The following is a 16,500-nucleotide window of genomic DNA, read 5'->3' on the forward strand; positions in this document are numbered from 1 at the left end:
AGTTACCTAGAACCCGTGAAGGTCCGGGTTAGAATATTGATCTTCAGTAACCCATGCTTGTGGTAAGAGGCGACTAACGGGATGAGTGGTCAGACTTGCTGACTTGGTTGACACACGTCATGGGTTCCCAATTGCGCAGATCAATGCTCATGCTGTTGATCACTGGATTGTCTGGTCCAGACTTGGTTATTTACAGCCCACCGCCATATAGCTGGAATATTGCGAGTGCAGAGTAAAACGAAACTCACTGGTATACTACACGAACTTGTAATCTGGAGCAGATACTCCAGTGACTGATATTTAAAGCCATAATCCAGAGTTTCGGTACATTAACCAAGTCATCGACCCTGACCAACCACACAGTGAAGTCAGCTTTTGCTAACAGCACAAGATGCTGTGTAACTAATTCTAACCTAGAATCACCACCTCTGGTAAAATGTTCTAGTGGTTCATAGACATGATCCACACTGTCAAGGTAGGTGACACACGACCTGTCAGGTTAGATATTGAATGCAATCACCTTACGTATCCTCGTTATTGGTAGGTGCTATTACAAGTAAAGTACATGTGATCTTAAAGCCAAAAAGAGCATGTTTTTTTTCATGTGTATGAAAAAATATTTGGTAAATGTTTTTTTTCAAATTACAACCAGGGAACTTTTACCCACATGACTTGAGTGAATCACTGCCTCTGAGGTCAAGATAAAGCCATGGCTCATTAACAAAAGACCAACAGGTGATATTTCTCCAGCTCTTTATTCACATGACCATGTCTGTTCCTACAGTGTCTAGGCCCTGATGTTAGTCTGGTCCTTCCTCCACTTGTTCAGAGGTCCCTTGTTGGGTCTGTACTGCACAACAACGCCATCAGCAATCAGGCCTCCATCAGAGCACATATCCTCGTAGCAGTCTCTGGGCCACTTGGTGAATCCCCACTTCTTGGACATCACGATCTGTAACACAGAAATTACACCATTAGTTTAATGAAAATGTCACTGTCACATCTGATCTGTTTAATAGAAAAATGCTGTCAATGGTTCACAAGTTACCACTACCATAGCGTTACCTCCTCCTACAAAACTTCAGGTCTGGAGGCCCCCTGTATTTCAAGGGTCCTTATTGCAAAGTGTATGACAAATTCACTGATAATTCCTTGAAGATCAATCTATTTTCCTTCCTAATGATTACTGAAATTCCAGATGTTTTCCCAACACTACCAAAAGAGAAACGATGGCTGTGAGTGTTGCAAGACTCACCTTCTGTCTGCCTGGGTACTTGAACTTAGCTCTCCTGAGGGCCTCAATCACAGCAGCCTCGTTCTGCTCTCTGGAGCGGACTGACATGATTGGCTGTCCAATGTTGACACGGGCCACAGTTCCTTGTGGTTTACCCCAAGCTCCACGCATACCGGTCTGAAGTCTGAAATAGAATAATTGCAATCATATCATTAAAAATAACTGTAATAAAATTACAGCTGATCAGTCACATTTGAAGCCTTTTTTTGTGAATTACAAAACATGTTTTTTCAATAATATCAGTAATGCAAGTCCGGTGTTCATTTAAGATATTTGAAAGTGGGGCCAAATGACCCATACAAGCCAAAACCTTCTTAATCAAGGCGCTCACATGATCTCTGCAATGCAATACCTTGACTATTGATAAAATAGGCTTGACGGGGTACTGCCATTTTGTTTTAAACAAGAAGACAAAGTCATCAATATCCCCCGCAATGGCAAAATACTCTTCATGATTATGTCTACGAGTTATGATTATGTCAAATATTTAGGTGTGTATATAGAAAAGTGGAAGGAGAGTATTGAAAGGTTTTTAAAGTTGTGCTCCAGAAAGGAGCACTATCACCAATTTCAGTCTATGTCAAACTTGTTGCCATGGAAATGCCAAAATTATTTTATTCAGAAATCAAAAACTACCAAGAGGCACCAGTACACCACCAGATCTATGTATGTGCCAAGTTTGGTGAAGAAATATTGAACGGTTTTAGAGTTCTACTCCGGAAAAGAGCACAACCACCAATTTCAGGCTAAGTCAAACTTGTTGCTATGGAAATGCCAAACATATTTTATTCAGAAATCCAAAACTACCAAAAGGCACCAGTACACCACCAGATCTATCTATGTGCCAAGTTTGGTGAAGAAATAGTGAACGGTTTTAGAGTTCAGTAGTCAATGTTTTATTCAGAATTCCAAAACTACCAAAAGGCACCAGTACACCACCAGATCTATCTATGTGCCAAGTTTGGTGAAGAAATATTGAACGGTTTTAGAGTACTGCTCCGGAAAAGACAAATGTGCACGGACAGACGGACGGACGCACGCCGCACGGACGGAGTCCATTTTAATACCCCCCGCTAAACTCGTTGCGGGGATAATAAATGCAAGAGGTGGAATTTCCAAATCAAAACAAACACTGTACATATTGCTTTTAAGAGACTAAATTTAGGAGTTTTATGGTCCTCATCACAGAAAATCTTCACAGTAAGCAGAACAAATTCAAAACATTCACCTCAAAATAGAAAACTGACAATGAATATTAGGGGGACAATCCCAGACTGCTGAAATTTTAATATTTTACACCATCCAACCAAGGGTCACTCTAAGATCTTACTTCCATGGATATTATTTACCCATTTGGGGGTAATCTAATCTTCAAATATTTAATTTCAATGTTTATGTGCAGTGTGCATGTGAATTATGCAGTTGTAATAAGGCAATTACATGGAAGGTTTACTTCCATGTAATTGCCTTATTACAACTGCATAATTCACATTTCCTACTTTTGAAATGGTGGTATGCAGAATATTTCAACAATAAATCAGTTAAATGTAATCGACCACCAATATTGGCAAAATATTAATGTAACTATAAAGGCTGACTTGCCCACGGAATGGTAGTCAGGTATACTTGGTTAGTTTTTGTTGAACGCTGCACCCAGCAATATACCAGCTACATGGTCATCCGTAAATAACTGAGTCTGGACCAGACAATCCAGTGATCAACAGCATGAGCATCGACCTAAGCAATAATTGGGTGCCTGACCACATTAGTCGCCTCTTACAACAAGTATGGGTTCCTGAAGACCAATTCTAATCTGGAAACACCAAAACAATGCAAAAGTAGCAAATGAATTGGTTTTCATATCTTCTGGCAACATCACAGTATGGGACACACAAGAATGACTTCACACTTGTACCATGTGATAAAGCAAACCCAGACTAATAGAATTTAAGTGACAAGTAAATGTTTAAACCTCGGGCTACTGCAATGTCCACAGCTATTACTCACCGATCAGCACCGGCACATGACAACATCTTGTTGATTCGGATGACGTGGAAGGGATGTAAGCGCACTCGTAAGTGGAAAGAATCCTTGCCGCAGACCTTTACAAGGTACTTGTTGGCGCAGATACGTCCAGCCTCCAGAGCTTCCGATGACAGCTGTTCATACTCATCGGAGATCAAGTGGATGCAGAGAGGGAACTCATCAACGCGAGCCTTCTTCCTGCCCAAATCAAAGATTCGGATCTTTGGATCTGAAAAAAGTTGATAATTTTTTATTGGTAGGTTTAGCAACGGTAGTAGTATTCTGATCTATAAACAATCTTTGGGTTGTCAGTTGATGTTCATCATCAATGCATCCACTGTGCTACACAAATAATATGCTGTTTAACACAGTATTTTACGCTACTTTAACCAATACTCCAGCAAATGGGCTTCATACATTTTACCTATATGGTGAATCGAAACCGAGTAACACTAGGCTACCCAACCGCCTATGGTGAACCCCTTGTACAAGTACATAACTGCTTAAAATTCTATCCTGAGGAAACAGATGGTTACTTGTATACGAGTATATTTTTTATTGGAAATGTATCATAAGGAGATACCCTAATACCTCGTCGCACCATCATCTGGTAGTGTCATTAAATACAATAGAACAGTGGGTATAAAAACAAATTATCAAACATGAATGATTCCTTCAATAAATTTCAGTCAAAGATGTTTTCCTTACCTGGGACACCACGGCAAAACCGTGACTTAGGATAGGGCTTGTTTTTACAGTAGCGGTAGCTGAAACAAGAATTCACTTGTTGAAAGCAAAATACCTGTCTGCATGCTAAAATTAATTACAGAAAAAGAAAATTGAATTTTACACAAACAAATAACATCTTGCAGTAGGCCTATGAATATACATCATGTAATGCAAATGTGGGGTGGCTATGGAGATAGTTTCAGCTGATGTCAATGACAATTAATACATATGGACAGTCACATAAATCAGAATTGTGGTCAAGCAGTAATACTGCATGTCACCACATCCAGGAAAGGCAAGCCTGCAAAAGGTCTGTGATCTACTTATTCAGGGTATTATAACTGGCATAATAATAAAAACAAAACCTGTTCCTTATTATTTAGCCACTAATCACTTGCACAGATTCTTGTGTTAACATCTTGACACTTTTCATGGAGACACAAAGACACAGCTTGATCTTAAAGGGCCACTGATCCAGAGCAATTTCCGTGGACTGGTTGTTGCTTTTGTTATTGTTTTTCTCCAGTGAGTACCCAGATGATCTCCCAGAATTCATGACTGGTTCGTTACCTCTGCTGTGCCACCCTCATGCGCAAATGATAGTATAAGTTTAGACTGATCAACAAAGATGAAATCTGTTTTACTTGATAATCTTATGTTGATTTTGTTGTAAAATTATGTAGACTTTGACGAATAATTTGTTTTCTTATAAAAAAAATATTCACTTTGATAAAAATGAATTTATAACATGATTGTCATATCTAGACATTTTATAGATTGCCAACGTGTATCATATTTCACACACACGCCCTGAGTGTGACGTAGTATATGTTGTCTGTCTCATTACACTTCCCGACAAAAAAAATTATTCTGTTGAATGCCATAACAAATAAATAAAAACAAAATGCAAATATTAAAATTAAAACAGACTAAAGTTATAGCAACATTATCAGGCTATCGCCTTGTTCGGGGAATGTATCTATCAATATCCACATAAAGGAATGAGGTGCCATTCATCTGCAGCTGACAAAGTATCCTGTTCCATGTCATGTGTCTTTTAACAGTCTAATATGCGAAAAAGTGATCTATCGTTTCAGGTTTTTCACATTGTTCTATAGTCCCATTGGTCACCCAACATAGCACACCTGGCAACTAATTGTTCGCCATTCTATAAAAAAAGTAAATTAGTTAGCCAATAATGAGCAATCAATCAATGTATTGGCGGTTAATCCTTTGAAGGAAGGACGTTTTTACAAAAAAAATTTACGACAGGGTGTATTCAGTATAGATAAGTAAATCTGCATACATAAACACTACCTTTTGACAAATCCGCTGTGCAGGATAAAAGTAATTAATCAATCAGCATGTTATCGGTTAATCCTTTGATCGATGTTTGTTTTGTAACTCAGCTGATAATTCCTCTTACTGCACTTCCATGCGCATATTACATAAGATGTAATACATTGGCCACATCAGACCTCAATTTATAATGATGAGTATTTACTCCAGACACAAGAAATGCCAAATGGGAACCTTTGTCCGGTAATCTGACTGGTGTTATCACTAATTATACCTGTTATAAATTCATTAACTGACCATCATCTGAATGATGACAAATAACGTGTAGATTTACCACCAAACAAGGGTTACAGCAAGAGTAGTAATCGCTGTATTGCATGCAAGTTTGATTGCCTGAAAAAAAAAATCCTGGGCAGACACTGTTTTGAGGATACGAACTTCATTGTTACATAAGAAATATATATAAGCATTTACTGTGTACTTAGTTAAAAACTGTATATACCTATGTACCTAAGTAAAATTTCAGATTTATTTTGCAATGGCAAAGTGGGGTTGTTTAGTTTATGGATTCCAATATATCAAATGTGTGTTTTTGATACCACAGCATACGTAATAGACATCATATTTTTTTACATGATTAAATATTGAGGTAAAAATCACAGAAATAGGATCAAATTGGATCAGTCACTATACCATCCAAACATTTGAAAATCTGAAAAAGCCTACACTGCTGGGATACTTTAATACAACCAGACAAGAACTACCAGGGATATTTTCAAACAACGGCATCTGATGGGCATCCACCCTTCCTAATGTCCCACTGATTAGGTTGAAGAAATTCTGACAGGGTGGACAGAAGCCCAGTCCCCGTGTCCGTCACGGTCGAGGGATCAGAGGCTGACCAGTTTGCAGCTAGGTTTCGTAATTAGACTGTTGGCTGGAAACCATTATCGCTCTGGATCAGTGGCCCTTTAACCTAGCCGAAGATATCAACATGGGGAAAATAAAAATAATTTTTAAAGTTCCTATGAATTGTTTAACCGAAGATTACGATTTAAATTTTAATCAAAACGTCGCTAGATCCAGTAACCCAGAGGGTGTTATCCATAAAGTTTCATGTTTTCATATTATACGTGCTGAATTGTGCCAAATCATCATGATGGCTAATTTTGGTAGAATACTTCAGAACTTTCTGAGAAAATTATAACCGATGAATCAAAATGAAAATGTTTTGACACCTATAACTATTAAAGCCTCGCTTCTTCGATTTTCTCTAACGTTACATTTGACTGACAAACAACAAACGCAGAAAGTAATGCAATATCTCGGTTCAGAGTTCCCAGCATGTTATCTATATACATACCAACGGGCTGGTCGTCGCCCCATCTTTAATCTGCAAATGTAAGAAAACACTAATATATATAGGCATAATAAAGAGTATATATCAAATTATGGTGTTTAAACTTTACAATTCTCTCACGTCGTTAATCAAATGTTTACAATTACTCAGATGTTGATTGATTTAAAATCACAACAATTTCAGCCAGAACTAACATGTCGGCCTACCTTCGAAGGGAAAGAACTCTATTCTACCGGAAGTTCGAGTCATGTGATCTCCGAGCACCTGCCAAAGTCGGAGGTTCCCGAGTTGTTTTTGAGGAGTAGAAATGAGGGTGTAAACACAGCGACTGAAAGATAAATATGACACGAACTGTCACTCGGACAGCTGTTTGGTTTGAAAGATCATGAGCGGTATGTAAAACGTTAATCGTATAATGTATTTAGGCGTAAGTTCATGCTCGAAACTGATGCGATCTACAGATAATCACTGCAGTTTGCCTGAGCAATTAAAGAGAGAGTAATGATTTGAGATCATTCTGTGTACGATATTTGCCGGTGAATAGCTGTCTGCTAGTACCTGACGGATCATAAATCATGCATATCAGATATTCTGTTTTCATCTTTATAAACAATTACAAACATTTAACTTTGGACACTTGTTACTTAACAGGAAATTACTTGTCTACCTATGTAGGCCATTTGTTCCTGTTCATGTGAGTTTATATGCATTTTCCAAACAGTCATAAAATTGAGTGCAAAAGAGAAAATATAATATTCACATTTCTTAGACGTAATATAAAATTTGATTATGGTGGCATACATCTAAACCGTTGCCTGGATTATATTGTACTCTGATCAAACATGTAAATCCTCTTAGTGGTAAAGAATTGCCAATCACATGATTTATAGGTTATCACAATATCAGTGTTGAATGTTACAGTTATCATGGTATCAGTCTGGGTCAGTAACACTAACCCAGAGACAAGCTATTTGATCCATTGTCTATGTTTAGTGCTCATGTAGTTTCCTTATTCTTAGTATAAAGAGCTATTTGCATATTGATTAGTTTACTTTGTGCAATGTACACAACAACAAAAATTACAGATATTGCTTGATAAATCATCAGCTAATTTTATTTGACACAGAAGAGTTTAAAAAACTACATTATGTGCAGTATTAAATTGATGTCAGCAACAGACAACTGATCCTATTGGGTTTGGTAATAGCTGAAAATGATAAATTCCTGTTTAAGGTGTTAATGGTTATTCTGATAACATGACTGTTTCATCAACTCTCCCAATTATTACTTTAGGTGTTGAATATTTACTCACATGTTATCATTCACCTTGGTTGTTTGATAGCTTTTCTGTAGGGTAATCAATATAACAATACTCCATTGAATCCAGTGTATTGGGTATTATACATCAACAAATAGATGGGTTTATTGTAAATAATCCTGCTTGAAATGCTGTAGAGGTTACTTTTAATTTGTTTCTGTTTGCATGCTGCCCAATATGAACAATGTGTTGCATAAACTGACAACTGTGAGATACATGTCCATCAATACGCTAGAATAGAATAGAATAGAATAATACTTTAATGCGTTTTCAGGAATTTGTGTTACATCAGCAGAGCTACTGACACATCAGAGAGATACAAAACATATTTACATAAATTCATTGATTTAGGTATCTTTACATTTGTTTAAGAGAGATATTGTACTTGGAATAAAAGATGTACGGGCTCTCTTAGTTTTCACAATTGGAACTTTGTAGCGGCGGCCTGAAGGGAGGAGGTAGTGTTTTTATGCATTATTCACTGCAGTAGAGTTCATGTACGTGTGTGATGCCTGCATACAAGCAGTAAACTATGATCTCTAAATATATGTACATATATTTAACTTAAGAGGAGTGTGGTTACACCACTAGATTTTTTTACATTTTAACTTTCATTTGTATTCAAACACCTAGTAATTGATTAGGTATAGAGCTACATAAGGCTGCTGCTAGTCAAAGTTAAGTGGAAATTTTGATGTTTTGGATCAAACTTGTCAGTGAAGTTAGGGTAAACCATGGTAACACAGAAACTTAGTCATTACTAAAATAAATCATAAAATATGCACTTTTTGGATAGGTTGGAATCATCATGATCATGGATCAGAGTTCAGGTGTTACAGCCAACTTGTTATTATGTTAATCAAGGAATCACTAACGGATCATCATGAGTTTCATAATGCCTGCTAACAAGGATGATTACTTCACAGCTGTGCCAGGTTATGTAATGTGACAAATCTCATTTTCCCTGTTAATGATATTGATTTTGTTTACCCTAACACATTCTAGAGCTTGTTGCAAGAATCACTGAGTCATGCTGGAGCATGTACAATTACAATATCAGATCCCATGCTCTGCAGTATCCTCAGTGCGGAAAATATTATGGTTGTGGAAAACATTACTGTAGTTCAGTAAAAATAAACCCGAGAATTGGGAATCCAGGAACAGATAGCACTGATATATATGGGACAAAATAAGTTAGGGATATTGGTTATTTGTATTATTGATATTGTATCAGTGTGTCAATGAATAAATTTCATAATAATATTCATAATTTCAAAATTTACGTATATCCCTAACTATTTTTGTGCAGTTTATTTTGTTTTCGTGTTACATGGACTTGCAGACAAGGTGACAGTGTGGTGCTTGTTTTTGGTATCCAAGGTGTTATGCATGTATTTCGGAGTTGCTGTGGCTGAAAGGGTGTGATTTACCATGTTATATAGCCCTTAACTTATAGTTATATTGACTTCAGTAGGAATATATTTCAATGTTGCAGGTGATGATTGTCATTTCACTGAAAGACAGAATCTCCTTACTCGACTCCTTGATGCTGTTAAACAGGTGAACATTTTCTCTTCTTTTTGGGGGTGGTGGGGTAGCCTAGTGGTTAAAGTGTTTGCTCATCATGCTGAAGACCCAGGTTTGATTCCTCACATGGGTACAATGTGCGAAGCATATTTCTTGTGTGTGTCCCCAGATATTGCTGGAATATTGCTAAAGTGGTGTCAAAACTAAATTCACTCACTCTTTCCTTTTGTGTCATTTTGCATTCTATTTGGACCCCACTGGGCTTCCAGGTTTGAGTGAGTATGGTTTTATGCTGCTTTTAGCAATATTCCAGCAATATCATGGCGGGGGATGCCAGAAATGGGCTTCACACATTGTACCAATGTGGGAATCGAACCCGGGTCTTCAGCATGATGAGCGACAACTGGGCTACCCCACCGCCCCCTTCCAGGTTAGAATAAGACCCATCATCTTATAATTGCTGTATGAGGCTACTTGATGGATCAGATTGTCAAGCTCTAACTTGGTTCTTTGTGTCATTGTACTCTAAAAGCATGAAGCAAAGCTCACTTGTTCCTATGGTCAACATCTATCATTTACATGCCAACATCTGCAAGCTGACATATTGCTGTGTGTGAAATTGAACAACAAACACGGAATAGCATTCTGTTGAGATGAGAAATCAATATAAACATATCATATGTTTTTCTCTTTCATTAAATATTGATATGGTACATGCACAGTTTGTTGAGTGGTGTCAGGTCTGACTGCAATAGTGCTGTCTATGGCGTAACAGAATATGCACTCACCATGTTCACTATCCAGGTGTCAGTAGACTGTTATTTCAAGATTACTTCAGTACTTTTTAAGACTTACCTTAAAGGTCACATGCAACGTAAAACACAACTTTGCAGATTCTGATACCTTTCGGTATGGACTTACCGAAACAAATCATCAAAAATGCAAATTCAACTTATAAAGTTGAAAAATAACGCGATGAAAAAAATGCGCAAAATTGGAGTTCAAACGATTCACTAATTTTCCCCCGACTTTTCGGGGGAAAACTGGTTTCAACAGCTGGGCTGCGCTCATAGCACGTGCGCATTGAAATAGGTTCGCGCAACTTGGAAGCGGGCTGTCCGGTGAATACTCTGTGAAGGATTTGGTGTGAGCTATTTTCCTAATGTTTTGTTGATATCTCACAGGCACGAGCTTTTTATATGTTATGACAGTAAATAAACTGTTTATATAATTTCATTTGTCTATTTCACCACACGTTCTTCTTACCGAGTCACTTTCTCAGTTCGATACTTAAAAGCAATGTCATTATTTAGCATTGACAGACAAAACTCAATGTCTTGTTTTATTGACACCTGTGTGTCTGCCTGCCTGTCTGCTAATGACAATATTCAATACACAACTGCGATCACTGACCACATGCAATTTGAACTTAACACCAATCAGGCTATACACCATAAACAAAACGCATTGATTTATGGCCCGAGTTTGGTCTCTGTCACATTATGTAATTACACAGACAGGCAGGTGTGATACTTGAACACATGACATGTTATGATGTCTGTTGATTGATATACACAAAAAATGAGCATGAACACATGACATGTTATGATGTCTGTTGATTGCAAAATGTTATACCAAGTAAACAATATTGCACTTTGATTTATGCATTGTACGCTTATAATTTTGTTTATATGTTTTTTCATAACCAGCAATGTATATTATATGTCGTGAATAAGTGATAATTGTGTTTTAATTATGTTTGATTTTTGGGTTGCATGTGACCTTTAACTGTTTGATGTTACCTGTAATTACAGTGTCAGGTGAGATTTGGCGGACGGTCAGAGCTAGCCACGGATGCAGACAGCAGGTAATTAGAGTGTAGGAAATCCTTGGTAAAAAAGTACTGGAAAAAAACCCTATTGTAATAAAAAAATTATTTATTCATCAGCTTTGATGTCAAATATTTTAGAAAAACATTGATAACACTCAATTGATCTTTTATCTTTTTAATGACACTTATAAAAACATGAAGTACTCATGAAAGAGTGATTGAAAGTCAATTAATGCTAAAAAACTAAAAAATACTTTTTATTCTTTTGACAAAATAGACCTTTTTTCGGAGGACTTTTTTCCTAGGCCAATTAAGGAGGTTTTTCGTAAAAGACTTTTTGCACACCGTAGTTATGAAATGCAGTCCGTATATCGATTCATCTGCCTTTTACCAGCGTTTAAAATTCCCACCTGCCCGACCGTCCGGAATGGTTTATTTTCATCTCGGACGGTCAAATTTCAAAAGTAGCCTGTCTGGTGGTCTGGTAGATATTTTTACCCCTAACAGTAAATATTTCATAATATCAGACAGGTTCTCTTGTCGTCAGTTTGATGTGTTTAAGGTATTATGAAAAATTAAGAATTATGTTAAACTACTTACGATTGGACAGTTCATGGTACGATAACCAAGGACAACACGTGTACTTTCAGTTTATTGTTGAAAACCGGACAGGCAAGTTTGTATCTGGACTGGTAATTTTTAGACATTACCAGTCTGGCTGTCTGGCTTGGAATTTTGGGAATTTTATACACTGCTTTTACCATGTATAATGCTGTTAAGTGTAGTTCTGTCCAATCGACTACTGAATGTTGCTGTGGACAAGTAAAACAAATCATGGTGGTCTTCCTTGACCAGTAGCCATAGAGGACCGTTAACCCGAAGTAGTAGCGTTGATCTGATGTTCCATGGGTCATTAAAACGGCCAAATCAAGTTAAACTTTTCAAAAATATCTCAATAAAGGGAATATACACAATGAGTTGCCAGCTAACTACTCATATATCAAATTTCCATAATTTTAATTAAAAATAACTGATTACTGGCCTTAAATGGCTTTATCATTATGTCTCTAAAACCAGATTGCAACATCTTATGCAGATCCTCGAGGAAACACTGATACAGTTTTGGGGGAAAACAAATGTGAAATTTCAGCTTAACCGTTCCTGAGGTTTTCAGTTTTTATGGTGCTGACATCATCCTGGGAGAAATTAGGAACTTGGTGAAAGTGGATGAATTATATACCACGAAAAAATGGAACACACGTGCCTCACCACAAACTACTCATATGCTCATCACATTTCCTTTTTAACAAAAATGGCTGAGTAATAGCTGTCAGAGGTTTAAACTTTCAGTCTGGTCAAATCGAGATCAAAATATATAATGTTTAAGGAACAGAAAATATAATGTTGAATCCCAGAACTAACAACATATGTACTGACTGTCAAAAATATAGAGCAGCAGGGTTGAATAGCTCACCTGGACACATGATACTTAGATCCAGGTTAACTTTGATCTTCAGCAACCCATGCTTGTCGTAAGGGGCGACTAACGGACTCAGATGGTCAGGCTCACTGACTTGGTTGACACGTGATCGTATCCCATTTTTGTAGATCGATACTCATGTTGTTGATCACTGGATTGTCTGGTCCAGACTCAATTATTTACAGACCACTGCCATATAACTGGAATATTACTGAGTGCTGCGTAAAACTAAACTCATTCAGTCACTCACTCGGTAGCTTGCCTGACTTATGAAGACAAAGTTTATGACCTTTTGGTAGAAACATATAGTGTGCTTAAGAAATGTGCCAAATATTCTAGAATAAGAAACAAACAAATTCTGCAACATCTTTTACAAAAACAATGTTAAGAATGCAAACAGAGATGCCTTTGTCTTTGATTTTCTTCCAGTTGTGACCATTCAAAGTTTAACAATAGAAAGGGGGTCAGTATACATTTTATTGCTGTGGGTGCTCTTTATAATCTCTGTTCCAAATGCATGCTTCACTGCTGAGGCATATTGGGAAATCATTCTCTGATTTACAATTTTGCATATAATTAATAGTGTTTTACATAATGAATATTTTCAGAATATTAAGAAAACATTCATCTGCAGAAAAAACATCATAATATCATGATGGTAGTGTGTTATTTTTAGCAGTTGATGAAAACTTGTGAATATTTTGTGTGGAATAATAATCTGCTAATATCTCGCAATCTGATTGCAATGCATTACAAATGTCATAGTTTAACAAGTACTGCAGCATCTCTCCCGACTTTGAACCAATATGTGATATGTTGATTATTTGGAATTCAGTCTGATTTGGTGGACATGATTAGCTATTTGACTTAACGACTTTCAGCTTCACCATTTTATAGTTGATAGATGAAAATACAGATGAACATATTGTGTGTGTTGTTCCCTGGAACACTCCCATACACAACATTTAAAGATATCTGTGAAAGAGCAAGATGTCAAGTTCATGTAGAATTGATCTTCGCCAGCAACTCATGGTTGTCGTCTGTAAGATCACATTTATTGAGTATTTACAAAACTTCAAGCACATTGGGTGGCAGGTGGAATAACCCATTGCCTGGCGTCCGGGTGGAGTCCAGTCGGGGCAAGCAAATTTGTATATCACACTGTACCGGTGTCCAGTTGACTTTCCAATATTAATTATGTTGTTTATTTAAAAATCAACAAGAAAACGGCCGGTATAGTGGAAATATTATCAGGGCAAGTGATTTTACATGTGCCACTGTACCGAGTACACTAGCAATTTTAAAGTTATTTCCACCCCTGGGTGGTCAGATTTTATGGACTTGGTTGATCCTGAAGTCGTAGAAAACATCATTGATATGCATGATGTCAATCACTGGATTGTCTTGTCCAGACTCAAATATTTACTGACCACTTTCATATAGCTGGAATATTGCTTAGTGTGGTGTCAAACAACAAACAAACCCAACATTTGAGTTGAGCAGTTATAACAAAATCATCCTAGTAGACATCCTGAATCTCTTATGTATAAGGGGCAGTGGTGCAGCCAAGTGGTTAAAGCATTGACTCATCATGCCAAAGACCCGCGTTCAATTCCCCACATGGGCACAATGTGTGAAGCCCATTTCTGGTGTCCCCCACTGTGATATTGCTGGAATATTGCTAAAAGTGACATAACACTAAACTCACTCATAATGGTGTAGACAAAAAGTCTGTACGATTTAGTACACCATATTTCACTTGTCTTCAAGTGTCTGTAGCTGGTACTGCTCGGACCACTATGTTTAAATTTACTGTCATTCTCCTTGACCTTTGAAGTTTTGCAATCCAGATACAAGTTGCCTGATGTCTGCTGTATATATTGTTGTAAATATCTCCCATGTGTGCAGGGTGTCCTGTCTGTGTGCAGCGTGGGAGGCGGCACTACAACATGGTATGCGCAAGAACAACAAGGCTCTCACTGCCATCAAGTAAGTGTAATGGGTACTGGTACAACTCCTCATGGGAGTAGGTGGATCTGGGTGGTGTTGTACAAAACGACCTTAGCGTACAACAGGGCTTGATAAAGTATAATTTTTTTTGAGAATATTCAGTTTTGCATCATCCTTAATGTCTATTTTGGGTAGACTTTTCTTAATTCCATTTTCTTGGTGAGGATAGTATAGATTCAAGTTTTTGAACAGATAGATCAGAGAGTTTATTGACGTAACTAAAGATGTTGTATAATACCAACCAGAGTAGTAAGATGTTCATACCATCAACCCGTAGTTTGTCGTTACCTAACCATATTACACCATGCCATTTTATATGATAATATGTTCATACCATCAACCACTAGTTCTTCTTTATATAGCCATATTACACCATGATATACCATTAATGATAATATGTTCATGCCATCAACCACGAGTTTGTCTCTACTAAGACACATTACACCATGATATGCCATGTAATACAGGAAGATGTTCATACCATCAACCACTAGTTTGTCTTTACTGAGACACATTACACCATGATATGTCATGTAATATAGTAAGATGTTCATACCATCAACCAGTAGTTCTTCTTAATATAGCCATATTACACCATGATATACCATGTAATATGATAAGATGTTCATACCATCAACCACTAGTTTGTCTCTACTAAGACACATTACACCATGATATGCCATGTAATACAGGAAGATGTTCATACCATCAACCACTAGTTTTTCTTTACTAAGACACGTGACACCATGATATGCCATGAAATACAGGATGATGTTCATACCATCAACCAGTAGTTCTTCTTTATATAGCCATATTACACCATGATATACCATGTAATATGATAAGATGTTCATACCATCAACCACTAGTTTGTCTCTACTAAGACACATTACACCATGATATGCCATGTAATACAGGAAGATGTTCATACCATCAACCACTAGTTTGTCTTTACTAAGACACGTTACACCATGATGTGCCATGAAATACAGGATGATGTTCATACCATCAACCACTAGTTTGTCTCTACTAAGACACGTTACACCATGATATGCCAAGTAATACAGGAAGATGTTCATGCCATCAACCACTAGTTTGTCTCTACTAAGACACGTTACACCATGATATACCATGAAATACAGGATGATGTTCATACCATCAACCACTAGTTTGTCTCTACTAAGACACATTACACCATGATATACCATGTAATACAGGATGATGTTCATACCATCAACCACTAGTTTGTCTCTACTAAGACACATTACACCATGATATACCATGAAATACAGGATGATGTTCCTACCATCAACCACTAGTTTGTCTCTACTAAGACATGATATGCCATGTAATAATGGAAGATGCTCATACCATTAACCACTAGTTTGTTTTTACTAAGACACATTACACCATGATATACCATGAAGTACAGGAAAATGTTAACTTCTCTCTCTTGATTCGACACTGAGTGCAAACTTTTTTCCCTAGGCCTCTCTTGTCCATCCGCCCAAGCACTCCATGCTACCCTCACTATAAGACAGCTTCCTAACTCTCATGCAAAGCATGCGGCATGCACCACTAGCTGCCCACGTGACTATCTCCGAATCATCATTCTCTTTCTTGAAGA

The 16,500-nt window shown here is 37.2% G+C and overlaps 2 protein-coding genes across 4 annotated transcripts in view; one reads left to right on the forward strand and one right to left on the reverse strand.

Annotated features, from left to right (window-relative positions):
• Positions 1 to 739: 739 nt before the first annotated feature.
• LOC124261382 (60S ribosomal protein L10-like) lies at positions 740 to 6,921 on the reverse strand. Its single transcript, XM_046695695.1, has 6 exons — positions 6,902 to 6,921; positions 6,711 to 6,740; positions 4,028 to 4,086; positions 3,302 to 3,548; positions 1,256 to 1,418; positions 740 to 952 (listed from the first exon to the last, which is right to left on the reverse strand). The coding sequence occupies exons 2-6, from the start codon at positions 6,731 to 6,733 to the stop codon at positions 788 to 790; spliced, it is 657 nt and encodes a 218-aa protein (XP_046551651.1). The 5' UTR covers positions 6,734 to 6,740; positions 6,902 to 6,921; the 3' UTR covers positions 740 to 787.
• Positions 6,922 to 6,954: 33 nt separating this feature from the next.
• The window catches only part of LOC124261381 (sorting nexin-29-like), a 37,181-nt gene continuing 27,635 nt past the window's right edge, over positions 6,955 to 16,500 (forward strand). For all 3 annotated transcript variants that reach the window (XM_046695692.1, XM_046695693.1, XM_046695694.1), the window contains exons 1-4: positions 6,955 to 7,099; positions 9,521 to 9,585; positions 11,367 to 11,419; positions 14,772 to 14,852. In XM_046695692.1, the coding sequence (XP_046551648.1) occupies positions 7,093 to 7,099; positions 9,521 to 9,585; positions 11,367 to 11,419; positions 14,772 to 14,852 (206 nt within the window). In that variant the 5' untranslated portion in view covers positions 6,955 to 7,092. The remainder of the gene's footprint in view (positions 7,100 to 9,520; positions 9,586 to 11,366; positions 11,420 to 14,771; positions 14,853 to 16,500) is intronic.

The sequence above is a fragment of the Haliotis rubra genome, unplaced genomic scaffold (genome assembly GCF_003918875.1).
Source record: "Haliotis rubra isolate DU_JTF1 unplaced genomic scaffold, ASM391887v1 Scf8, whole genome shotgun sequence".
In the NCBI taxonomy this organism is placed as follows: Eukaryota; Metazoa; Mollusca; class Gastropoda; order Lepetellida; family Haliotidae; genus Haliotis; species Haliotis rubra.